This window comes from Penicillium arizonense, assembly GCF_001773325.1.
Source record: "Penicillium arizonense strain CBS 141311 chromosome Unknown PENARI_contig015, whole genome shotgun sequence".
Classification (NCBI taxonomy): domain Eukaryota; kingdom Fungi; phylum Ascomycota; class Eurotiomycetes; order Eurotiales; family Aspergillaceae; genus Penicillium; species Penicillium arizonense.
Window position 1 is genome coordinate 15503 of NW_019173292.1, and position 24268 is coordinate 39770.

Genomic DNA, 24268 nt, shown 5'->3' on the forward strand with positions numbered 1-24268 from the left:
TTTTGGTTTACTCTTGTTTCCTTGGCCCATTGGCTCTTGTTGTGCAAAGATGTCACTTCTGCACCCCAGAATCGACCTCAACGCTCCCCGCATTGTTGAGTGTGGGGGTCCGCTATCGGCATCGGCCTCCGACTCCGATCTATGTAAATACCTTCTCTGTGATTTGTGCAATATCACAGTGGGTTATTTGCTAGTCGGTTCAAACGCATTTAAAATATGCCCACCGTCCCCAGATTTTGGTTTCCCCGCGATTCTGGTTCAGTTGGATCGAATTCGAAAATATATCTGAACCCAATGTCGACTGAAAAGCCAATGACCCAGGGTGAAAGTATAGAGGATGTCGAGCGAGCAGTATTTTAACTACCCTCTATCTTGCTACTGTTGACATTCTAATATTTGCGCTCAGACCGGATCATCTAGTTCAGATGGCGAGCCTGAGTTTGACGAAAATGCCGTGAAAGCACTGGTGCGGAAACAGGACTTGAGGATCCTACCTTTGTCTGCATTCATTTACCTGCTGTGCTATTTGGATCGGTCTAATATCGGTATTTTTTTTTTTTGCTATACTTTTATTTCGCTCCTGATACTGACGTTCTGCTCCAGGAAATGCGAAGGTTCTCAATGAAAATGAGGGCAACGACCTTCTCACTGAGACAAAAATGTCCAATTATCAATACATGTGCGCCCAAGCCCCGAGAGATATATGCTATAACAAGAAAAGGACTGACATATATTAGTATCGCGCTAATGGTATTCCTGATTGCATACGCCATCTTCGAAGTTCCCTCAAACTATCTACTAAAAAAGCTGAAGCCAAATGTTGGTCATTTCCACCCCAAAAAAGGAGACACGAATAACTAATATAACACAGCGATGGATCGCCTTCCTCATGTTTTCCTGGGGCGCAATAACAATAGGCCTAGGCGGAGCCCGCAATTTCGGCCAAGTAACCGGCATCCGATTCCTCCTAGGAGTAATCGAAGCAGGTCTATTCCCGGGATTGGTATACTATCTCACATTCTGGTATCGAGTTTCAGAACGGTCCCTCCGCGTTGCACTCATCCTAGCATCTGCCACACTGGCCGGTGCCTTCGGCGGAGCCATTGCCTACGGTGTGGGATTTATGAATGGCGCACAGGGACTATCAGCCTGGCGATGGCTATTTATCATTGAGGGGGCACCATCTTGTGCTTCTGCTATTATTGTCTGGTTTATTTTACCCGATTATCCAGAGACAGTGGCTTGGTTGACCGATGAGGAGCGGGAATTGGCGAAAGAGAGGCTTAAGCATGAAGGGTCTAAGGGGAATGCAGCTGCCATGACGTGGGCTGATATCAAGGGTGTTCTTACGGATTGGCGGTTGTGCGGGCATTATGCTGTATGTTCCCCATCATGGTGTAGGACTTTGAACAAGAAGCTAACTCAGAACAGATCTATTTCGGCATTTCGACCCCCTTCTCCAGTCTATCCCTCTTTACACCATCCATCACGGCCGGTCTGGGATATGAAAATCTCCAAGCTCAACTAATGACAGTCCCACCCTATGCAGTTGCATATGTGGTCACACTTGCAGTTTCATGGTCAGCGGATCACTTCAACGCGTATGTCCATGTACTCGAACAATGACCCCCTTTACCGTATTAGCCGCTCTAACCAGATCTCATGCGATGCAGTCGCGGCCTACACTCTGCTACATTCTCATTTATCGGCGCAATGGGTTTCTTGGCATCAGCCGTTCTCCCAGTGGATGCATACTTAGTACGTTCTTCCCCCCTTGCGACATGATCTGCACTAACGAGTTGTTCAGCATCGGTACGGTTGCCTGATCGTGGCATGCAGCGGGGCTTTTTCTTGTATACCGCCTCTTCTTGGCTGGCTGTCGTCTAATATTGATTCCACCGGTGCTGCTGGACTCGCCATTGCGTTGAATATCTCTTTCGGGGCCCCCGGGCAGATTGTCGGGGTTTGGATTTATAAGGCTAATGAGAAGGCCCGTGGGTATCCTACCGGTCATTGGACTAATGCGGCTTTGTTACTATTTGTTTGTGTTGGATGTGTTTTGTTGCATCTTTATTATGTTTTTGCTAATAGGAAGCGGCGGGCTTTGGGGGAGACCAAGGCTTATGCTTACTAAGGACGTGTATATATTGCGTATCTGCCCAGGTGGTTTGCAAGGTGGCCAGATTTGTAATCGTTTGCAAAATAACATTGGGTGTGATCTTTAGGCTATACTCGTTGGGGCTATCAACAACGTATCCTCTATAATAGCCGGAAAAATGAACGAATATTGGAAAACCCGACATATATTACGAATCTACCCAGTATACCCGAAGTACTTACTATACGAGAATTGTCAGACCATGCAGTGGCACCACCAGAGTAACAAGAGTAACATATAACTTACATCGCGGAGTTAACGAGGCTCAATTCCAGAGACCCATAAATACTGACCAATCAAAAGCCTCCACCGTCAGGCCATTGTCATTGCTTGGCGATCGGCCGATCTTCACATTCGAGGCCAGCTTGTCCACTTTTACTTTTTCTTTGTGACCCCGACATTCTTTGTTATTCCTCTTTTTGCAATCGCCTTACATTCTCTCTGATTGTGCTTTTTGCGACCAACTCTAACCCAATAGCCGATTGAACCTCCGCGGGCTTTGCGCCACCTCGCCTATACAGTGACTTGGCTCATTCAGTTATCATAAGTCGGCGGGCAAGATGCGACCTGCGGCGAGGCTGTTCTATGCAGCCGTATTTGCATTTGCGGGCCTAAGCAATGCCAGCAATAATGGCACTCCGTTGGATCCAACCAAGTGTGCTGTAAGTCAAGACAAGCGCGCCGGAAGGCCGGACCAGATAACTAACAGCTCTTCTCTCCAGCTCGAGCCTTCGGCCATGGTATCAGACGCTTGCGTATCCTACGGCTCTATCGACGGTATTAATGACATGATTTTCACGACCCTCAACTCTATCACGCAAGACACGGACTTCTTCTCATATTATCGCCTCAACCTCTTCAATAAAGAATGTCCCTTCTGGAATGATGCAAACAGCATGTGTGGCAATATTGCATGCTCTGTGAACACTATCGACTCGGAAGAAGACATCCCTCTCACGTGGCGCGCGGAGGAACTGAGCAAACTGGAAGGCCCGAAAGCAAACCACCCACCACGCAAGATCCAAGAAGAACGTCCGAAGGAACGACCCTTACAAGGAGAGCTGGGAGAGGACGTCGGCGAAAGTTGTGTGGTGGAATATGACGACGAGTGTGACGACCGCGACTACTGTGTTCCGGAGGACGAGGGATCCGCCGGGAAGGGCGACTACGTGAGCTTGGTTGACAACCCGGAGCGGTTCACTGGATACTCGGGTGAAGGCGCACACCAGGTGTGGAATGCGATCTACAACGAGAACTGTTTCCTCAAGCCCATCGAGGAATTGGAAGAACAAACGCTCAACGTCCCCATGGGTGGCCTCCAGGCAGCCTCAGATTTCCGCAATGTGCTCCAGAAGGAGTCGCAGCGCCTGGAAGGTCTGCCGCTAGACAATGAGTGCTTGGAAAAGCGGGTCTTCCACCGACTCATCAGTGGCATGCATGCTTCCATTTCAACCCATCTATGCTGGGATTACCTCAACCAAACGACCGGCCAGTGGCACCCCAATGTGCAATGCTACAAGGACCGCCTCCACGACCACCCCGAGCGCATTTCCAACATGTACTTCAACTACGCGTTGGTATCGCGCGCCGTGGCGAAACTGCGCAAACACCTCGAGGGCTACACTTTCTGTACCAGCGATCCCGCACAGGACCTCAAGACCAAGGAGCGCGTCAACAAGCTCACAAGCACGCTATCGACCATCCCGCAAATCTTCGACGAGAACATTATGTTCCAAGACCCCGGCGCCCTCGGTCTCAAGGAGGACTTCCGCAACCGCTTCCGTAACGTCAGCAGACTGATGGACTGCGTCGGCTGCGATAAATGCCGCCTGTGGGGTAAGCTCCAGGTCAAGGGATACGGAACCGCATTGAAGGTGCTCTTCGAGTACGACGAGACCAAGAACGGCGAGAACCCTACCCTGCACCGCACCGAGCTGGTTGCCCTCGTCAACACGCTCGGCCGGATCTCCCACAGCCTAGCTGCCGCGCGTAGCATGCAGCGAGCCCTTATCACCGGCAACACACACATGTTCCCCGCCCACGGCGCTATCCCTTCCGGTCACCAAACAAATGCCCATGGGGAAAAGGCTAAAGGCCGCTTACTACAAGACGGCGTTGGAAACTACTACTACGAAAACGAAAACGAGGAAGATTACGTGTACGGCCGGGAAGCACCACCACGCTACCCCTGGGAGCGACCACCACCCAACCCAGACGCGGGCATCATTGAAGATTTCATGGTCGAATGGAACATGATCTGGGGAACGGTCGGGTACATCTTCCAGACCTGGATAGATCTCCCGCGGACATTGTAAGTCTAAGCTCTCACGTTCTATTTCTTATTGTTGTGACTTGTGCTAACTACTACAGATTCCAACTCGGTGCCATTGAATCCATGCGTCTTTACAACTACTGGCTGGGTCTGCCTGTGCCTCCGCGGCCATGGAAGCTGAAGGCTCCTGAGCCTCGCGAACATACTAAGCGCCGGGCTTATGAGCAGGCTCAGGCTCAGGCTCAGCGTGATGAGCTCTGATATATTAATCGCTTTTGCATTGGCATACACTGTACATATACGGCTCTGTGCTGTGGCGTTTGTAGACTTGGGTTGGGTTCTCGGTTTGGAGTTGAATCAATCTATACTATCTTCACTTGTGTTTGATTTTGGATTTGATGAGATATAACATACACCTGTAGTAGGTAGGTACATGTACATGTAAGTCGGCTCGGTCTACACGGGTGAGTTTTCCGAGTGGCGCGGCAAATGCCCGTACAAGCGAGAAGTTAGGAATTGCGGCCAAGGGTATGTGCTCTTTTATCTACATTATCTTAAATGCATATAGTAGCTATTGATATCTTCCCAGGAATTCTCTATATACAAATGTTCCTGGAATACATGTACCGCCCAATACTAACTTATAGTCCGAGATCTGCCTCGGTCGCCCAAGGCGGAAAGTACATGCATTCGCCACCGAGATTTCACCGCAAAGGGCGACTTTGTGTGATATACTGTGAGAAGTTCAAAGAATAGAGAAAATACAACAGTAATGATGATTCTACTGTCTGTATTTAACAAAATAGCAATAACAAGCAAGTACCTGAACTACTAAGTAACTACTAAGTAACGTTAAACAACTGTAGAATGTAGACCGATCGGTTATGTAACAATCGGCAAACCCCGACCTCGGTATCTCCACTCCGGCCACATGCGACTTTTCCGCCTCCTCTCGTCTCCCCCCGGATTCTCAACACTCCATATCTGATCTAGACCTCGATGCAAGTACGCTGAAAACAAACTCATGGCGACGGCTTCGCCACCAAAACCGTGGGAGAGAGCGGGCGCCGGTAAGTGCTGATCAGATCCTGATCGTGATCGCCACCCACCAAGCGCGATCCATCTCCCCATCCAAACAGTCATACTAACTACCCCCTCCTCTTTCAGCAGGAAACACACTATCTACAGCGCCAACCGCTGGCAGCCCAGCCGCCTCAACAGCGATGACTTCAACAGCCAACCCCGCAACGGCAACGTCCACCGCACCCGACCTCCCATCCCGACCCAGCACCCTCAACTCCGTGGTAAACAACACCGCCTCAAACTACTCACCCTATGGGGCCTCACGGCTAGGTACCGGCGCCTACGGATCAGGATACGGTGGTATGGGCGGTTACTCGTCGCCGTACTCCCGCTTCGGCTCCATGGGCGGCATGGGCTCCATGTACGGTGGCTATGGCGGCTACGGAAGTAGCATGTATGGTGGCATGGGTGGTATGGGTGGTATGGGTATGGGAGGGATGTACGGCGGCATGCCGGGACAGGATCCCAACGATCCTAATAGTTTGACGAACTCGTTTGGGCAGAGCACCCAGGCGACCTTCCACATGATCGAGAGTATCGTCGGTGCGTTTGGGGGCTTTGCTCAGATGCTGGAGAGCACTTATATGGCTACTCACAGTTCATTCTTCGGTGAGTTCTTCGTTGTCTGGGGATATACGTATTGGGGCACTTGCTGACGCATTTCTGTAGCGATGGTCTCGGTCGCAGAGCAGTTTGGAAACCTGCGCAATACCCTCGGCTCGGCCTTGGGTATTTTCACTATCATTCGGTGGTTTAGGACTTTGATAGCTAAGCTGACTGGCCGTCCGCCGCCCGCTGATGCTACGTCTTTGACTCCTGCTGCTTTCGCGGCTTTCATGGGTGGACGAGCAGCAACTACTCTTCCTGATGGCTCCCCGGCTCCTGCCAAGCCATCGAAGAAGCCGTTCTTCATGTTCTTGATTGCCGTGTTCGGTCTTCCCTATCTGATGGGCAAGCTCATCAAGGCACTGGCGCGGTCCCAGGAAGAGGAGGCCCGTCGCCGCCAACAGCTGGTCGGCCCCAACGGCGAGCCAGGCTCGGCATCCCTCGACCCGTCCAAGCTGGACTTCTGCCGTCTCCTCTACGACTACACTCCTGAGACCCAGGAGAGCAACGGGATCGACCTTGCTGTGAAGAAGGGCGACATCGTCGCCGTCCTCAGCAAGTCCGACCCTATGGGCAATGCCTCGGAGTGGTGGCGCTGCCGTGCCCGCGACGGTCGCGTCGGCTACCTTCCCGGTCCATATCTGGAGACTATCCAACGCCGACCCAATCAGCAAGCCATTACTGCCGGCAGTGAACCCGGTACTCGCACCACCTCACTGAAGGGCGAGGCCACCGAGGCCCGCACACAGAGTCTATCCTCGCTGTCTAAGCCGGAGCAGAAGCCCGCGCTGAATGGCAAGATGGGTGATATCTCCCCTGAAAGCTTCCAAAAGAGCACTTTCTACTCGTGAACAACATAGACGCTGTCTGATGCCTGGTTTTGGTTTCCTCTTGTTCTGTTCTTTGACATGCTAGACGGTTGCAGGATATGGTTTTGGCCAAAAGCTCCCCTCCCCTCCCCTCCCTATCTCCTTCTACCCACACTACACCTTTGCTCATTCTTATATATCCCTACGAGCGTGCGACTGGAGGCTTTCTCCTTATGATCTGCTGTGCAAGGAACCCATGGCCGCAGTTCTTCTCTCTGTCCAGTATCCCACTCTTCCTCTTATCCCCAGGATTGAGTGGACCTGGGCAACTTACGGCTTTTATTCCTACTCTTCGTATCTCTTCTTCTCTTTCTTTTTTTTTCCCTCTTTTTCTCTTATCTGTCTGTTGGATTGGATTCATTTTAGCGACGGTCTCTCTGGTCCCATTTGGATTTATGTATTTAACAATTTGCAATGCAATGCATGGTACATGATAATACTTATATCCAAGACGCTGTAAATCGTAGAGTAAACCAACTTCACTCAACCGTTAGCCCTTAATCCTCGACTCCATACGTATCTTCATGTCTACTGTACAGTAATCATCCCGTCCATATCCACAGTGGGCCAAACGGCCCTACCGTTCCGCGCCCCACACAGAACCAGAAATCCAAAGTCCCGAGTCCAAAAGTCCAAAATTGACACGTCGAATATCAAAATATCAATATAGCATGGCAATATCAAACCCTGGTCTACGCCATCTTTCATATCACAGACAGTTACTCAATTTGATTAAACCATGCAATGCAAATACCCGTTTCATGGACGTGTACAATAGGAGGTAACTTATGTCCCACTCGGCTTTACTTTACTTTACTGTAACTCGTTCTGTACAGTAACTTATACTAGTACACTAGATCACCAAAGTAGAGTAATCACCGGCCCAAGCCCCCTCTCGCCCACTTACCCCTGTATCTCATATCCTGTCCCCTATATCCAATGTCCATGTCCATATCCATACCCATATCCATACCCATATCCATACCCATATCCATGTTATGTTACATGCATTTCTTTTCACAATCCAGTACAAACCTTGGACCCGAATCCCAAGACCAAAGTCCCAATCCCAGAAGTGGCATGCTGCGTCTACAGCACAGTATGTCACCTCACATCCTCCGGTCCGGATTAGAACTCTAGATGGGAGAGGCTTCTGGGGTTCCGGTGGTGTGGTGCTGGAGCTAGTCTTGATTGAAACTTGGGTTAGGCTCTGGGTTTGTCTTTTTCTAGGGTTTGATTGGCTGGGCTTGGCTGGATAGGGGTTCCGTGGATTATTGTGAGTTGTAGGTAGGTAGTCAGACTTACTAAAAGGGAAGGTATTTTCTCTACGTTTCTATGCCATCTTATACTATATTTAGCTACGCGGTTAGAAATACGTTCATCTCGACTTCAAGAAAAAGTGGAATGTGTGGTAAAAAGGAGCTCTCAGTCACATATACACCCACTTATTCTAGGCTACAAGAATCTACCTATAGTTATACGCAGTGCTGTTCGTCACACAATGGATCCCTGAAGGTACCCAGTCTGGGTAGAGTTGAGTCAGTACTCCTCTCCCCTCCTACTTGACATCAATCTGAGATAAGGAAGTGGACAGTTGATTACTGACTACTGTGTCTGCTTCCATCTCCATCACCCTTTCGTCCCGGATCTGCTGTCACCGGACTCTCCACTCCTCGGTCGAAGGGGGATTTGTAACGCACCGTAGCGTAGACTCTCCTCGAACTGGGATGGATGGGCCGGGGTTATGTCCTTTTGACGGTTGGGTTTGTGTTGTTTTGTTCTCTTGGTGGGCCTGTAGGGTATCTTGTGACGGGGTGGTGGAGGGTTACTGTGTGGTTCGGGGAGGATTCAGGTCGTTCGGTGTGGGCGTGGGAGTTCGGAGTGTTCGTTCAGTGGGGGTCCACGGAGGATTGTACTGTAGTAACTCCCGAGGGGGTGGATGTGGGGGTAAAGGAGAACGGAGAGTATATGTCTCAGGAGGGTGAGACGAGGATCGGTTGAGCGGGACGAGTATAGAATCGGGTAGGATGTAGAGTAGAGTCGAGGCCAGGGACATTCGGTCGTCGAGAGGATAGACACCTTCTCTTCCCTTCTGCCTTTCTTCCCCCCCCCCCCNCCCCTCTCTCTCTCGCTCTCGTTACCCATACTTGCAAGTCAGGATACACAGAATCATAGAAGCCATAACGTATATGCATAGATCGCCATCACCATTACCATCACCAATCTAAAGAGAATCATCCACAATGAGAACGCCCATGCTATGACTTTTCCTCGCCTGGCCTATGTCTGAAGAAGGAAACAATGAAATGCAAACTCCTCCAACAATGAAAGTAGAACAAGATCCATGTACATAAAGAAGAGGTCAAACAGCAAACAAGAGTGGCAAGGAGATCATGAAGGAAAAAGGGAACAAGACGGGCTCACACGCTGAAATGGGAAAGACAAGCATCATTAAGAAAGGAAAGGAAAGAAAGCAAGCAAGCTGAAGAACAGGAGGTCAAGAAAGAAAGAGAGAAAGAAGCAAAGAACCCAAAATCACATCCCCAAGCCCTCATGATGAGGGATCTCCTGATTAGGATCCGCCTCCCTAGCCCACTTCGACATAGTCTGCGTAAGCGTATAATCCAACCCCTGCAACCTCGTCTGGAACGACTCGATGGTATTCCAGTCAGGCGGATGGACATCCACTTCACCGGGTGCGTCTTCCAAATCCCTAGAAGCGGAAGCCGAATTACCCTGTACGGGCGCAGGAGCGGGAGCAGCGGCCGGGATAGACACAGGCACAGGTGCAGCGTGCTGCTGAAAAGGCTGATGATGCTGATGCAAAGACTGATGCGAATGGGACTGCGAGTGCGAATGCGGATGCGGCAAAGAAAGAGGAACATGTCCCGAAGCATGCGACGCGTGAGATCCATGAGATCCATGCGAACCATGCGAACCATGACTAACATGCGACGAACCATGGCTACTATGCGAGATATGATTACCCACGCCGATGGCAGTACCAGCACCAATACCAACGCCAGCATTGTGGTGATAGAAGCCATGCTGGCCGTGGCTCTGTGCATGGCTCTGTCCATGTCCATGACTCTGCGCATGGCCATGACCATGCCCGTGACGAGGCATAGTCAACGGCATAGCCGGATCGTCGTCAATGATCAGGTCCGGGATGGATTCGAGGTGGTTGGGGTCTAGAGATAGATACCGGGCATCAATATCATTCGGCATGACGCTCATCCTGGAGTCCGAGCTGGAATTACCGTATGAGCCGAGTGGGAACGAGGGCATCTCTCTTGGTGAATGCATTTCTGGGAGTGGGGAGATGGGTGTTGTGGCGCTTGATTCTTCTGCTGGTTCTGGGGTGTAGCAAGTCATGTCGGAGGGGGTTTCTGTTTAGTTAGTATTGTAAACTGTGTACTGTCTAGATGTGGGTACTACTCTATACTATACTATATAGTATAGTAGCGTAGTGACACTCACGAGGTTCAGGGCTTTGAGGCTCTGTTTCCGCTTCCTTTCGGTTCGTATCCCAAGATGTACCGTAGCGACGTACAAAGCGAGCGATACGCTTAGGGTCGACGTTTTGGCCATTCACCCGGAAAGCAGTCTGCTTCCCCTGGGCGGCGCGTTTCTGTTGCTTGCGAAGCATAATGTGAACCTCTTTGGCCTTGATATTCTTCCGGACATGCCACGCCGCGAGACGATCTTTGTATTGTTTTTCTCTGATCGACATGTTAGGCGATACTTGATCTATAAGAGTTGAAACGAAAAGCAAAACAGAGAGAGAAAAGAAAAAAAGATGGCATTACGAGGCATAGAACTTGTAATCGCGCTCCATGATGCGTTTCACATCGCGCAGTTTCAGCTGGTCATTTCGGTAGAGCTGTTCGATAGTTTCGCGATATTCATGCCAGTCGTCCGATCGACGAGGACGAAAGATATTCGGAGGGGGAGAGAAGGGCTTGTCCATAGTGGAATATCTAGAGAAGAGAGTTTCATAGAGAAAAGCCGTTAAAGAGTAATAAGGAATGTTATAAAAAGAAATATGACGGGGGCCAGGAATCCCTCTTCTCTTTACGGCGACGTGCGCGCGGACGCACGACCCCCTGCTTCCCCGGCCAAATCAGCGTGTTAGTTGGGGATCCATCGTGGTAGGCAACTTGTCACGGTCAATCGAGGGTCTTTGCACTGGAGAATATCTCCGGGCCTTATTATGGAGTCAAATATAGGGTAGTCGGATCGAATATTGGGTTTTGCTTTTATTATTATGTTTCTTGATATTTACATTCTATGCTTTATTTTCCTTTCTTTTTTTTTCAGAGTGGAGAATACGTACTTTTGCCTATACAAGCTAAGCGAACTATTACATGCAGAGCACTGGCCGCAAATTGGGTGCATTTCCGGCTGCCTCACAAGTACACACAAGTCACGGTAGATTAAAAAGTAATTTACAATCGTAGATCCAACAAAACACCGGGAGCGGCCCGAAACTTCCTTGACAGCTCTTTGTCGAGTCTAAAATGCCAGCCATGTGGATCAGCCACTGAGTCTCCTGCCGTATTGGGAATAAGTAGAAAGTATGAATGCCACCGTACATACAGTAGTCTCAACGTGCCAGATCTGAAGCAAGGGAGTAACCGTTCGACCGTTATACGTTCTCCGTTCTACGGTCTACGTTATGTGGCGATCAAGGGGCCCGCGTGAGGGCTCGGACCAGCGTGCCCCTCCGGCCGAAAGGCCCTGACACTTGGCCCATCGTACGATCTTAGGTCCGTGCTATAGTACTTTTATATATTGTCATGTCTCCTTATATGCCGTATTCTTTGTACACCCCCCTCTGAAACAGAGAGAGAATATACCCCGGGCCACACCCTCCCCCTGGTCATCTATAGTATATGTAGTCCAGTTCTCAAGGGCTAGAACACTACTCGAGTACGAGTAGAAGATCATGCAGTGATCTACCCGGGGAGCTGAAATCCAGTCCCCGAGTAAGCAAACACCGAACCTTAAGGCAAGAATCAGTCGGGTACCCGACTAGTCCTTGAACAGTTAGGATCTGAGGGCAAGAATGCGGGGGGTACTTTGTACTATCTGCCAGCGTTTCCCTGTACATTTATTCTAAGGCCCCCTTCCCGCCTTTCGCGCGGTAACGGGGATATCCGCCGTGTTCATGCTTATAGGTCCACCGTGGATCGTTCACCGGCTCGGATCGCATGCAGGTACTAGGATGTCGCGGGATGAATCGTGGCGGCGTAACGACTCTGCAGTACATGGGTTCTCTTCCGGATCTGTGCCCAGGAAAATGGATGTGAGTTAGGGGGTCTGTTCTGAGTCCACGCGCAGTACCTGCACACAGCCGACAAATGTCAAGGAGGGCATTGGTGGAGGCGCGCACTGGTCGATCCAGCCATTCGGTCGCAGCCCAATGAGGCCCCGGGATGCACTAGGTGAAACACCCACTCTTAGGCACGTCATTCCCATTCCATCTACAGCTTATCCCCAAAGTACGAGAGGGAAGGGAGGCGCAGTACTGTAGTTTTCAGGATCTGCGCGATTTTCCGGCTATGACTGGCATCTGGGTCGTCTGCAGCCTCACCTTTTTTGCAGCCTTTGTTTCATCTTGGCGGGGTCACCTGTCGGGCTTGATCGGCGGCTGCCACAGCTGCAGCCGCGACAGCTGCCGAGTTGGAGCCCGTGCTCGCCAGGTTGCTAGCGTGCGCAAGTAGGAACTTGCAGCAGGTCAGCGTGTACTTGCAGGCACGAGTCCAGGTCTCGTCATTCTGATTGAAGCCCAACTTGATGCTGGCATCACCTATGCGATCCCGTTTGATCTCATAGGGTAATTTCAACCCCGGTGCACTGGCGTTGGTCTGGCCCCGGCGTGGCGATACCACGGGCGCAGGGGTCTTCTCGACGAACCTCCCCAGCTGGCGAAGACACTCAAGGAACGCCACCATGCCCGCATCAAAGCGACGGTGCAGCCAGGGTAGATTCAGCGGCAAGTCTCCTGACGAGAAAAGGTCCAGTTGAGTTACCTTGGCCGCAGCTCCCTCGACGGGCTGGCCAGATGGTTGGGCCGGGTATTCGATCTTGTCGATCCGTGAATTGGACCCCAAGGGTCTGAGGCGATATCCCTGGAATTGAAATCCTAGTTTTTCAGCCATCGTGGCCAGAAGCAGCGCCGTTTGTCCCCACGCAGCATTGATCTCAGGCCAGTCAACGGAGGGGTTGGCCAGCCGGCCGAGGCGTAGCCCATTGATAGTACCGAAATATCCATCGTGACCAATGCAAAACGCGTCATTGTAGACATTAGTCCTTTGCAGTCGTTCAAGCTGCTGCGAGTCGTGATCATAGCGCATATTAAGTGCATCCCGTTCGTTTTGAAACTCGGTCAGCGTCAAGGCAAAAGCATTGCGGTCTCGCCAAAAGTTCTCCTCCTCCACATCCAGCTGGCGAGATTCGATTTCGAGACTAGCAATCTCCCCATCTAGTCCGGCCTTTTCCTTTTCCAGAGCGACTAGCTCGGCGAATGCAGCCCGCTCCGCTTCAACGCTCTCATTCAAGGATTTGTCAGCCGCCTGCACCTCCTCCGCGGTCGGAACCGACGTATTCAAGTTCCGCAGGAATGAAATGTATGCATCCCGCTCCTTGGTAGCCCCAGTCAACCGTTTCTGCAGCCCCTCCACGAGTAGGTCCGTACATTCCACGCAGATAGGATGGTCGATATCAGAACGAGCCGAGACAATCTCAAACAACCGGGTTGCCTTCTCCACCTGATCCACGAATGATTCGTTCTCTTGACTGGCAGGTTGGGCAGGTGTGCGGTTTCCCTTGCTCCGGGTGTTCTCGACAGGCGGCACGACTTGAGACTCGGTCAGCATGACGAATGACATGTTGCCGCTATCGCCTCGAGGGATCGCCGGGGGTCCTCCGCGAGGAGCCGGGATAGACCGCCGATAAACTGGCGGCGTAGCATGTTTGGATGTTTGATCGTAGTGTGCGCGTCGATCTGGTGGATAGGAGGACTTTGAGGCAGCTCCATCTGATAGTGTTTTGCCTGTAGAGTCTAGACTTGGTCAGCGACGTCAAGTAGAGTTTAGAGGTACACACTTACTGACAAGCAGATCAAAGGCAGCTGGGTTGAGAGACTCTAATGAGCCATCCAGCTTGAGTGGTGTGCGACACTTCTGGCAGTACATCATGTCGGGGTGTGGGGAGGTGAAGTTGGGGAGCGGAACGTCATTTGTTTTTGATCTGCCGCATTTTTGTTTGTCGCGCTTCGAGCTACATTACCTGTCCAACATTGCTTCTTTACTCTAATTATGCCATCTTCTTCATTATCCGACCAAACATAAGCACGTCTCGCCACTGCTAGTGATTCCTGGCGCAAACATGTACTCCGCGCCAGACATCGACCGACCAGCGAAGAGACCGCGCCTGTCATACACCCCTGACGATTCAGAAGACGTCCCCGAGGAATTCGACCTCCCGGCTGCACGCGCGCAAAATGACTCGCGACTCAAATCTCTGTTCGAAGGCATCTTCGCCAAATACAGCCAGGACTTTACCGACGTGGGCGATGAGATCGACCTGCAGAGCGGGAAACTGGTGGTAGACAACGGACATCTGCTGGGGATGCAGAGCGAACGTGATACAGGGGGTCAATTTTCTTGGCTTCAGGCTGGCGACGAGTCGGATGACGCTCCAGACGGTGATGAAGGCGCAGAGGGAGATGAAGAAGGCCATGAATACGCAGTCTCTCACGGCGATGATTTGCTGAACGATCAACATGAAACATCAATTATAAACTCGGGTATAGAGGAGACCAACGCGGCCTCCTCAGACTTCGTGTTTACCTACAAAGCGTCCGGAGCTTCAGGGCTCAGTCCAATGGCGAAGAGCGAAAAAGCCGCCCAGTTGAACACAGCACCCAAGCCTCAAGATCCCATCTGGCAGGTCCCTGACTTGCCGCAAACCTACGCAACGCCCACCACCGGCCCCGGCGGCCGCAAAGTCAATATCGCCTTCTCCCCACAGATCGGATCTGCCAGGTCTCGATCTCCACCAGGGAGTGGCTCGATCTGGGCTATTGCCAAACGCGGCAGGCCACGAACCGAGGGGAAACCCAAGGCTACGCCGAGTCAGCGCCAGCCACGTGGGAAGCGGAAATACCACTCAAGTCCACTGACATCTGACTGGTCCTTTGCAAAGATACCCGACGGTGATGAATCCGATGACCCTCTGCAAGAGGAAGATTGGGCGTCACCCTCACCATCTAAAATGCGGAATATCCGCGGGAAACGCGTACAGGTGCCGGACAAACGTGGCGGCGGTTCATCTACTCGGTCTGAGCATGCACCTTCAAAGCAGCCAGATCGTATAAACGAAACCGACGACGGAGAGAGGCACGATGACCATGGCCAATCGTCACAAGCAAATATCCCAAAGGAGGGGTCATTGGATACTATATTACAAAACGATGATTCAATTCTCAAACCCACACAAGCTGCATCAGTCCACTCCGTTCAAGATACGCCAAGCAAAAGGCGAGTCATAACACCCGACGAAGCAAAGTTAATCGTGTCAATGATGCACAAGGAAGGCAAGAAAGTGAATGATGTGGTTCGACGTCTTCCAAATTGCGCCAACCGGACTATCCTGAATTGGTATTACTACCATTGGACTTGTCGTCTGGAAAATCCGCCTCACCTTTCGGGCCCCTGGTCGCAGGGCGAACTTGCAGCTTTAGGTCGTCTGAGCAGCCAATCGGGTCTCTCTTGGGCTGAAATAAGAGATGAGTTTCACAATCGCTCACTCAATGAGATTGAGTTCCATATGCTTCGTCTTTCTGTCGATGGACCCGCTCCGGGAGACGTGGAAGTGCAAGAGGGAGAGGGAGAGGCGGAAGAGGGACCCGAAGTGTTTACTTCGATTGAACAGATTGGAAATGGCGCAGCTGAAAGCCCCACTGGTGCAAAGGTACCATGCGTGGAAGAAGCGGGAGAACAGACAATTAAGGAAGAGAGCGACGGCGAATCCAATCAACTGAGCCAGTCGGATATGATCCAGAGGATGTGATGAATGAGGAAAGTGGTGCAGATCCTGAAATCCCTCATTCACATGCCACACAGCGCATCGGGTTATACTCAGACAGACGGGCTTCCATGGAATATGAACGCATGGAACAGCAGAACCCCAATGCAGAACCTGAATTATTTATCCCAGAGGTCGAGCAGGACGCAGAAGAGGAAGATATCAAAGCTTCTGCATATCCCGCCACTACTCAAAATGGGTCTGAAAAGCCAAAGACAAGACGTCTACTCCCCAGCGCTTACTGAGTATCTATATGAACACAGCGATTCAAGGCAAGTGAACGATGCTAATGGAGCATTAGTTATCGATTGACCGCTAGTTACCAAATATCATACCCCCAATGCTATATCAGCTATTCAAAATCCTCGTCTCGTGCATTCACAACATCCTCAAGTCTCGTATCAACAGCCCCGCCAACATCACCAGCCTTAGCCCAGAATCGAGACAAATGCCGCGAGCCAGAGTCAGAAAGCACGGTGACAATCCTGTGGCCTGGTCCCAGTTTCCTGGCTGTCTTGACTGCAGCAATACCTAGAACCCTGTATTAGTATCAAGAAAAATTCCCCCCCCGGAGAATGAATAGACTTACAGTTCACCGCACTACTACTCCCAATAAAAATCCCATCCTTCTCAACAAGCCAACGCGCCATAGCCAAAGCCTGCGCATCAGTAACTCTCACCGCATCATCAACAAGCTCCTTCCCAGCCTCAAAGTTCGCCGTAACACGATTAATTCCAATCCCCTCAACAATAGTATCAACCTGTCGCCTCCGCCTGGTCCCCTCCCGCTCCTTAAGATCAAACATCACACCATAAAGAACCCGATTAAATAGCCCACTGCCCTGCGGATCAGCAAGGACAACCGTAAGCTTAGGCAATAGAGGTTTTAAGAACCTCGCCACGCCAGAGATCGTCCCGCCTGTCCCGGCGCCTGCGACGAAGGCGTCAAGTCGGCCGCCGCATTGAGCGTATAACTCTGGGCCTGTACCCTCGTAGTGGGCGCGCCAGTTGGCTTCGTTCTCAAATTGGTCGGCGAAAAATCCTCGCCCGCGAGTCATGCTCTCGTCTGGCTCGGGGAGATCGGCTTTCTCTTCCGCTGATGGTGGTGTAGATGCAGTGGGGAGGCCGGATGAGGCCGTGTGCGTCTTTGCTAGTGCTCGTGCGCGATTGACGAAATTGTCTTTTTCGACGATTGGTGCTGGGGGAACCCTGTCGACGATTGCGCCTAGCTTTAGGAGCAGGTTTGATTTTTCAATTGCCTGGTCTGAGGGCATGCAGCTGGTTTCGGGTTAGTTTGGATTCTGTGGGTTGGATACTGGGTACATACATGTGTGCTAGGTAGCCCTTTGCACGGGCTAGAGTCGCTAGTGAGATTCCGGTCGATCCTGATGTTCCTTCGTAAATTGTGTCGCCTGAATGTGGCGTCAGGATTCCTTGTTCTTCGGCCTGGTTGAGGTTAGTAAATCGGAGCCGGTGGAAAGAGGTGCTGAATATGGTGTGGTCAACATACAATCTCAATCATGCTTAATGCGACTCGGTCTTTGGAGCTCTGACCGGCGCCATTCAAAAACTGCATAGCTTGTCAGTTATGTTCCCTGAAGCTATATCAAGTGCACATACCTCTGCCTTAGCCAGTATCTCACATCCTGTCTCGTCTGACAATGACTTGATTCGTAAAAGAGGCGTGTTTCCAATACAGCCCTCAATGCCTTCGACAATGGTTGGTGGTCCAGGTCGGGCGACTAGGTCATTTGTTCGTGGTTGCTCTGTCGCTTTCTCATCTTGCTTTGGTCGTGATAATTCTTTATATGTAAGAGCTAAGCAGATTCCAGCCACAAAGGCTGTGCCGATATATGCTGTGGAATGGTCGGGCATTGTGTTCAAGGCTTCCTGTACTCGACAGACGTGCGCATAGGAGATATGAAGCTCGGACCACCTGATTATTTCGATGAGAAGTTCAAACAGACATTGTGCTGTGGTAAATGGTCTCAAAGGTGCAAATAAACTGATTCAATCTCTAAATCAATGGACTCATGCTGAGAATCACAAGCGCAAGACCCAAAACCTTGGAAGTGAAGCTCAACCTTGTCTCACGTGCTACTCTGCCTCAGGCCACCACAGCTAGTTCTCCAAACGTTCTCCATCCCCAAAACATCAGCTCTTCAGTCACAATGGATTCACCAGTCCTCACTCAGCTGTTCCGACAGCTTTTCCGCCACCCAGCATGTCAATCATTAAGGCGACAGCCATATTCTCTCACCCGACCCCAGACCCGAACATTTCTCTCCCGGCGCACTCCCACCAAGCGCAAAACGCAAGATGACGCTTTACTCTGGACAAAACGGGGTGACTACCCCAAGAACATTGATGAGGAGTACCGGACATATCCGCAGGTTACAGCGAAGGAGCTACGGAGTCGACGCGAACGGCCGCGGCAGGTTAAGATGCTGACGCGCGAGTTCATCGACGGTAAGTTCGGCGGGCGAAACATGCGCAACGACATCTGACATGGTGATTTCAGACAGCCTCTACAATCCTCATTATGGGTACTTCTCCAAACACGCAACCATTTTCAGTCCCGGCGAACCGTTCAATTTCAACGCCATTGAGGACGGGCCTGCCTTCCACAAACTTTTAGGCCAGCGGTATACGGAGTTTGAAGATTTGCTAGATGAGACGAATCCAGATATCGCCCGGCAGCTATGGCACACACCCACCGAGCTGTTTCGGCCGTACTACGGCGAGACCATTGCGCGGTATCTAGTGTCGAACTACAAGTTGACCCTGTACCCATACCACGACCTGATCATCTACGAGATGGGTGCAGGAAACGGAACAATGATGTTGAACATCCTCGATTTCATCCGTGACACAGACCACGAGGTGTACCAGCGAACAAAGTTCAAGATTATCGAGATCTCGCCCGCGCTAGCAGATCTCCAGTACAAGACCTTGACCGACAAGCTCACAGCCAAGGGCCACCGGGACCGTGTGGAGATTGTTAACCGGTCAATCTTCGACTGGGACACATACGTCCACTCGCCATGCTTCTTCCTAGCCCTTGAAGTGTTCGATAACTTCAGCCACGACGCCATCCGGTACAACCAACGCACTGAGATGCCCCAGCAGGGCGGTGTGCTAATCGATGCTGATGGCGAGTTCCACGAGTACTATAACAACCAGCTGGACCCTGTCGCTGCTCGCTTCCTGCGCGTACGCCAAGCTGCCGCCCGTCGGCCTTTCCCGAGTCCTTTGGGTCCACCTCTTCTCCGTGGCCTCCGCTCTGCCGCGCCATTTAGCAAGGAATATACCCAGCCGGAGTATATCCCCACTCGCCTGATGCAGTTCTTTGATGTTCTGAACCAGTACTTCCCGGCTCATCGCCTGGTCTCCAGTGATTTCAATTCTTTGCCGGATGCGGTACCTGGTATCAACGCACCTGTCGTGCAAACTCGGTACCAGCGGCAGACGGTGCCAGTGACAACTCCTTTTGTATGTTGTTCCTTTCTATTAGTATTTTGGATTTCAGCTAACGGTTATCTACAGGTTCACCAAGGCTACTTTGATATCTTCTTCCCCACGGACTTCAATGTCATTGAGGATATGTACCGTGCTGTGACGGGCAAGTTGACTCAGGTTACCAGCCATGAGGAGTTTGTGCATCGCTGGGCTTACATTGAGGATACGGAGACGCGTAATGGGGAGAACCCGTTGCTGAGCTGGTATAAGAATGCTAGCATGTTGATGACTGTGTAGATAGGGTAGTAATACCAATTACCAATGCCATGGGTGTCATGAATCTCAACCGCGTAATATATAAAAGAATAGGAATGGAAGGTGGCCGGTTCAGGCGGCCGGTTCCCTAAGGAAAGCGAGTGTCTGGATATTTATAGACTTTTAGGCTCAACTGCCCACATATCCAGCATCCATCGACTACCATTCCCCTCTGCGCCGCCAACTGGGACATCATTCAATAGCCAGTGGCGTGTTGTGGCCTGAAATGGATTTGAGTGTGGCAGTATTTACTATATTGCCGGGTAAGTCATATATGTTTAGGTTGGAAGCTCAACTGACTACTTTTTAGTTAAATAAAGTTACACCAAAAAGAAAGACTCATAACCTTGTGAAGACTATTATATTTGCAGCACGACACCTTTGAGATACTGTCCATCGGACATGTTGGTGCATCATCGTAGACCAGCCCCCGATCATCCGAGAACTATGCGCCAAATTACTACTGTATCGATGATCAACGTAGAATAGCCCTCAATGTATATGGCCAGTGCGGGGACAACTTTGTGGCGGTCTACAGTAAAGAAATAAGGAAGAAGGTGGGCTCGGGCGAATGGTACTGTACTTTAGCCCTTAGTACAAGGTTTGGGGACGGCATCCACGTAAAACGCAGATCTGGGTTGATCTTGAAGACTTGCTGCTTCCATCGATCAGACTTGAACCATTCTATATACGATGTAGGCCCTCGTTCTGCTCTCCGCATTTTGGGTGTCTCGAACAACAGCTTGACCTTACATTCAACTACATGCTATTACTTCACAAGACGTTAAGAAATCGGGGGCGGACCCCACGTCACCCAAAGTGAAATGAAGAATCCGTTTCCTACAACACCTAAACTCCACCGACTCTGCCCTTTCTCCTCCGTTTCTCTTAACTCTTCCTTTCTCTCCTCGAAATTTTCCGGAATTCATTATGGAAGCGAAATCCCCTTCCGGTCCCTCTCCCGGATTGGCTCAACAGAAGCATATATCAGACCACCCTCTAGGGCGCATATTAGAACCCCTTGGGTTCTATAGACATCCCATCTTGTATGCCTCTTTTTCTAACCGTTAGGTGCTAGCTGCTAACCCGTACCGTGGAGGTTCACACTTTGTCTTTTCGTATCTTTCTTTCTATTTACTTTCGTTTGTCGACAATACTGTGATGCGAATTCGTGTCGTTATTACCGCCAGAACATGATGTCTGCTTTATCGCTCTTTTTGTTCATTTATGGGATATGGGCTCAGGGCATCAAAAAGCTTGCGGCGCAAAGCAGGCAACGAGAGAAGTGTGCGTTGAGTAATGAGAAAGCACCGGTTTCTGCCTTTTGAACAGAGAAGGGAAGAAAGGCTTTAGGATTCGAGCATATATAACCCAATCTGTGTCCGATTTCTATAACCCAACCCAACTCAAGACCAAATGCTGGGTACCCATTGGGGCCCCAGGAAAACCCAACTTTGCATAAAAAGGAGCTCTTGACGTTCATAACCCTGCTAAATCATCCAAATACATCTCTTTCATTCTTTCCCAAACCCTATTCTGAAATACGCTATCCCATATCGGATTTAGCTTGCTTAAAATCGTTGAAACGTATTGTAAGAATTCGGCACAGGGTAACTTTTATTGTAATTTACGTAAAACACATATACGGCCGACTTGACCCTCTGATCGCTGTTGAGGAGGGTGCGGATATCACCAAGGGCGGTGCTATGGACTTCCGCTAAGACATTGATGCTGGCATCACTGTGGAATAAATGCTAAGCATCTAGAATTCCTCAGAAGTATAGAAGATCCGGCTCCCGGTATATCACCAGACCCTCCTGTTGTTGAATACTTTTTGCGAAAGCACCAAGGCAAGGCCTGAAGATGGAATGACCGTTAATTAAGCAAGCGAGTTTGAATTTTGATAAATTGTTACAAGTGGGATTTCTATCCAATCTCGTAGACTGAATGTATTCCCTATACACTTTGACTCTGAAAGTCCCTCCTAATGATATCCAAATAGCATTGAACAAATCACATATATAGAGTAAGCCCTAAAGTAACGCTTATCTCAACCCCCTCATGTCCCAAATGAGGGGAAGTATACCACCTCGGCTGATTTACATCTCTTCCAACACTCACATCAATCCATCTATAACCCCTCTATAACCATGACCATCGACTCAGATCCAAAGGGAGAATGCCAACAGGTCCCTCCGTGGAACAACATCGTCATCCAAAAGCGCACCACGCAGCTAAACCTCATCCCCGAAACCTGGCGTCTCCCAGCCGAGGTCCTAGCAAACCCACCAGCATCAAGTATAGAAATCATCCGAGCTAGCGGTATACTCTCCACCAAGGAACTAGCATGGACCGAAACAACAGACATCTGCGATCTAGTCTCACTCATCAAAACCAGAAGTATAACGAGCGAACAACTCACAACAGCTTTCTGCAAGCGGGCTGCAATTTCTCAGCAGGTGAATAAATGTCTGACGGAGATTTTCTTTGAGAGGGCGCTTCAGAGAGCGAGGGATCTTGATGAGATTCTGAGGCGGACTGGTGAGGTTGTTGGGCCTTTGCATGGTGTTCCTGTTTCTGTTAAGGATCGGTTTGACGTTGAGGGTGTTGATACGACTGTTGGTATGTTCTCTCTATTATTGTTTCTGGTTATTCGGACTTCGTTATGTTTTACGCGCTAATTTGAGGATAGGATGGGTTGGTCTTACGAACAAGCCAGCTCAATCTAATAGTTCAGTAGTGCAACTGCTTGAATCTATGGGTGCGGTGCTATATGTCAAGACTAATGTGCCGCAGTCTCTCATGGTGAGCTTTATTTTATCACGTCTTTCGTGCTCCAGATATCAATTTCCATTCCTTAACCCCTATTTAGATGTCCGACTCATACAACCACGTCTTCGGCCAATCCGTCAACGCATTCAACCATGCCCTAATTTCCGGAGGAAGTTCCGGCGGCGAAGGCGCCCTCGTCGGCAGTAGAGGCAGCATCTTAGGAGTCGGCACAGACATCGGTGGCTCAATCCGAGTACCATCCGGCCTGCAGGGTCTATACTCCATCTGCCCGACGACGGGTCGAGTGCCGTGGGATTGTTCCTTGTAAGTCACCAAACCACCAGTAGGTAATCACTTCTCATGCCTTTCTATAGCTTACACCAACACTATCTCATCCCACCTGTAGCCGGGCCGATGGCCACATCCCTCGCTACAACGGAGTATTTCATGGAAAGCCTCCTCAAGTCTGATCCGTGGAATATCGACCCAGGTGCCATTCCCATTCCGTGGAGAAAGGAACTAGCATCTCCTCCGACAAATCGTAAACTGAGACTCGGTGTTGTATTCGATGATGGCGTTGTTAAGCCGCAGCCGCCTGTGGCGAGGGCGATGCGTGAGACGGTGGATGCTTTAAGGGCTGCAGGTCATGAAGGTATACACATTAGTCTGCCGTATTCTAACTTATCTACTGAGATGCATGCTAATCCGAACCCAAGTAATCGAATGGGACACAACCCTCCACGTCCCCGCTACCAATCTATGGACGAAAGGCATTCTCGCCGACGGCGGGCAACACTGCCATAGTCTCTGTCAGATAGTAGACGAGCCTTTAATTGAAGGAATGGTGGTCGGAACGGAGAAAGATCTACTATCAATCCAAGAGCGAGAGAAGGTAAGGACCCGAACACATCAGCATACAATAATCTACTAAATGTATAAATTAACCAACCCCAAAACAGCTCGAAGAAACTAAATATGCCCTCCAAACAACGTTCCTCAAGCAATGGGTTAATTCGGGCATCGACGCCCTACTCATGCCCGTCCTCCCCTGGGTAGGCTACAAGCCTAAGACGTGGGTGCGTAGTAAACAGTGGCTGGGATATACGGCGATGTGGAATTTGTTGGATTATGCTGGTGTGACAGTTCCTGTTACTAGGGCTGATCGGGCTCTTGACTCTGCTGGGGGAGGGTTGAATGCTGAGTGGGAGGGACATTCTATTCGAAATGAGTCGGATGCGTTTAACTATTTGCAGTGTGAGTGTTTCCTGGTCATATTCGGGATATATACGTGGTTATATGCTAACCGTGGTTCTCTTGCAGATGATATTGACCTCGTGCATGGAATGCCTATCTGTGTACAGATTGTTGGTGGTCGCTTTGGAGAGGAGAAGGCTGTTGCAGTTGGAAAGGTGGTGGATGAGTTGATGAATCCTACCCCTTTCCATTCGTAGGATTCAAGATCGGAAGATCATATAGGAATGCATTCATGCTCGTGGAATCGTTCTCAATATGTATGAGGATGTACCTCCTCCGCCGTAGATCCCTTCTAAACGGCCATGATAAAATAAAAAAGATACAATGCAGCCAGGCCTTGGCCATGAAACCGGTAGATATCCCAAACATGCCCATCCCATTCCCAAG

General features: G+C 50.4%; 9 protein-coding genes across 9 annotated transcripts; 6 read left to right on the forward strand and 3 right to left on the reverse strand.

Moving 5' to 3' along the window:
- Window positions 1-294: 294 nt before the first annotated feature.
- Window positions 295-2134, forward strand: PENARI_c015G11693 (uncharacterized protein; the record flags this gene model as incomplete). The annotated part of the gene is made up of 8 exons (XM_022633919.1): window positions 295-351; window positions 407-545; window positions 604-679; window positions 738-819; window positions 872-1378; window positions 1432-1601; window positions 1674-1758; window positions 1808-2134. The coding sequence occupies 8 exons, from the start codon at window positions 295-297 to the stop codon at window positions 2132-2134; spliced, it is 1443 nt and encodes a 480-aa protein (XP_022486412.1).
- A 584-nt stretch (window positions 2135-2718) lies between these two features.
- Window positions 2719-4691, forward strand: PENARI_c015G06254 (ER oxidoreductin; the record flags this gene model as incomplete). The annotated part of the gene is made up of 3 exons (XM_022633797.1): window positions 2719-2820; window positions 2881-4469; window positions 4529-4691. 3 exons carry the CDS (start codon window positions 2719-2721, stop codon window positions 4689-4691), a joined length of 1854 nt encoding a protein of 617 aa, XP_022486358.1.
- A 763-nt stretch (window positions 4692-5454) lies between these two features.
- On the forward strand, window positions 5455-6970 carry pex13 (peroxin PEX13; the record flags this gene model as incomplete). The annotated part of the gene is made up of 3 exons (XM_022633876.1): window positions 5455-5500; window positions 5598-6122; window positions 6183-6970. The coding sequence occupies 3 exons, from the start codon at window positions 5455-5457 to the stop codon at window positions 6968-6970; spliced, it is 1359 nt and encodes a 452-aa protein (XP_022486444.1).
- A 2553-nt stretch (window positions 6971-9523) lies between these two features.
- Window positions 9524-10958, reverse strand: PENARI_c015G05899 (Clr5 domain-containing protein; the record flags this gene model as incomplete). The annotated part of the gene is made up of 3 exons (XM_022633788.1): window positions 9524-10377; window positions 10469-10710; window positions 10798-10958. The coding sequence occupies 3 exons, from the start codon at window positions 10956-10958 to the stop codon at window positions 9524-9526; spliced, it is 1257 nt and encodes a 418-aa protein (XP_022486404.1).
- Window positions 10959-12603: 1645 nt separating this feature from the next.
- PENARI_c015G09049 (beclin 1) lies at window positions 12604-14187 on the reverse strand (the record flags this gene model as incomplete). Its single annotated transcript, XM_022633858.1, has 2 exons — window positions 12604-14054; window positions 14103-14187. 2 exons carry the CDS (start codon window positions 14185-14187, stop codon window positions 12604-12606), a joined length of 1536 nt encoding a protein of 511 aa, XP_022486383.1.
- A 193-nt stretch (window positions 14188-14380) lies between these two features.
- On the forward strand, window positions 14381-16326 carry PENARI_c015G04508 (Myb-like DNA-binding domain protein; the record flags this gene model as incomplete). Its single annotated transcript, XM_022633761.1, has 2 exons — window positions 14381-15967; window positions 16060-16326. The coding sequence occupies 2 exons, from the start codon at window positions 14381-14383 to the stop codon at window positions 16324-16326; spliced, it is 1854 nt and encodes a 617-aa protein (XP_022486396.1).
- A 107-nt stretch (window positions 16327-16433) lies between these two features.
- Window positions 16434-17956, reverse strand: PENARI_c015G01342 (putative cysteine synthase; the record flags this gene model as incomplete). The annotated part of the gene is made up of 5 exons (XM_022633688.1): window positions 16434-16612; window positions 16671-17359; window positions 17409-17527; window positions 17592-17651; window positions 17702-17956. 5 exons carry the CDS (start codon window positions 17954-17956, stop codon window positions 16434-16436), a joined length of 1302 nt encoding a protein of 433 aa, XP_022486310.1.
- Window positions 17957-18252: 296 nt separating this feature from the next.
- PENARI_c015G04018 (class I SAM-dependent methyltransferase) lies at window positions 18253-19837 on the forward strand (the record flags this gene model as incomplete). Its single annotated transcript, XM_022633746.1, has 3 exons — window positions 18253-18550; window positions 18603-19573; window positions 19628-19837. 3 exons carry the CDS (start codon window positions 18253-18255, stop codon window positions 19835-19837), a joined length of 1479 nt encoding a protein of 492 aa, XP_022486427.1.
- Window positions 19838-22005: 2168 nt separating this feature from the next.
- PENARI_c015G08182 (uncharacterized protein) lies at window positions 22006-24078 on the forward strand (the record flags this gene model as incomplete). The annotated part of the gene is made up of 7 exons (XM_022633833.1): window positions 22006-22477; window positions 22548-22660; window positions 22728-22951; window positions 23002-23279; window positions 23344-23519; window positions 23587-23881; window positions 23948-24078. 7 exons carry the CDS (start codon window positions 22006-22008, stop codon window positions 24076-24078), a joined length of 1689 nt encoding a protein of 562 aa, XP_022486387.1.
- Between the last annotated feature and the right edge of the window lie 190 nt (window positions 24079-24268).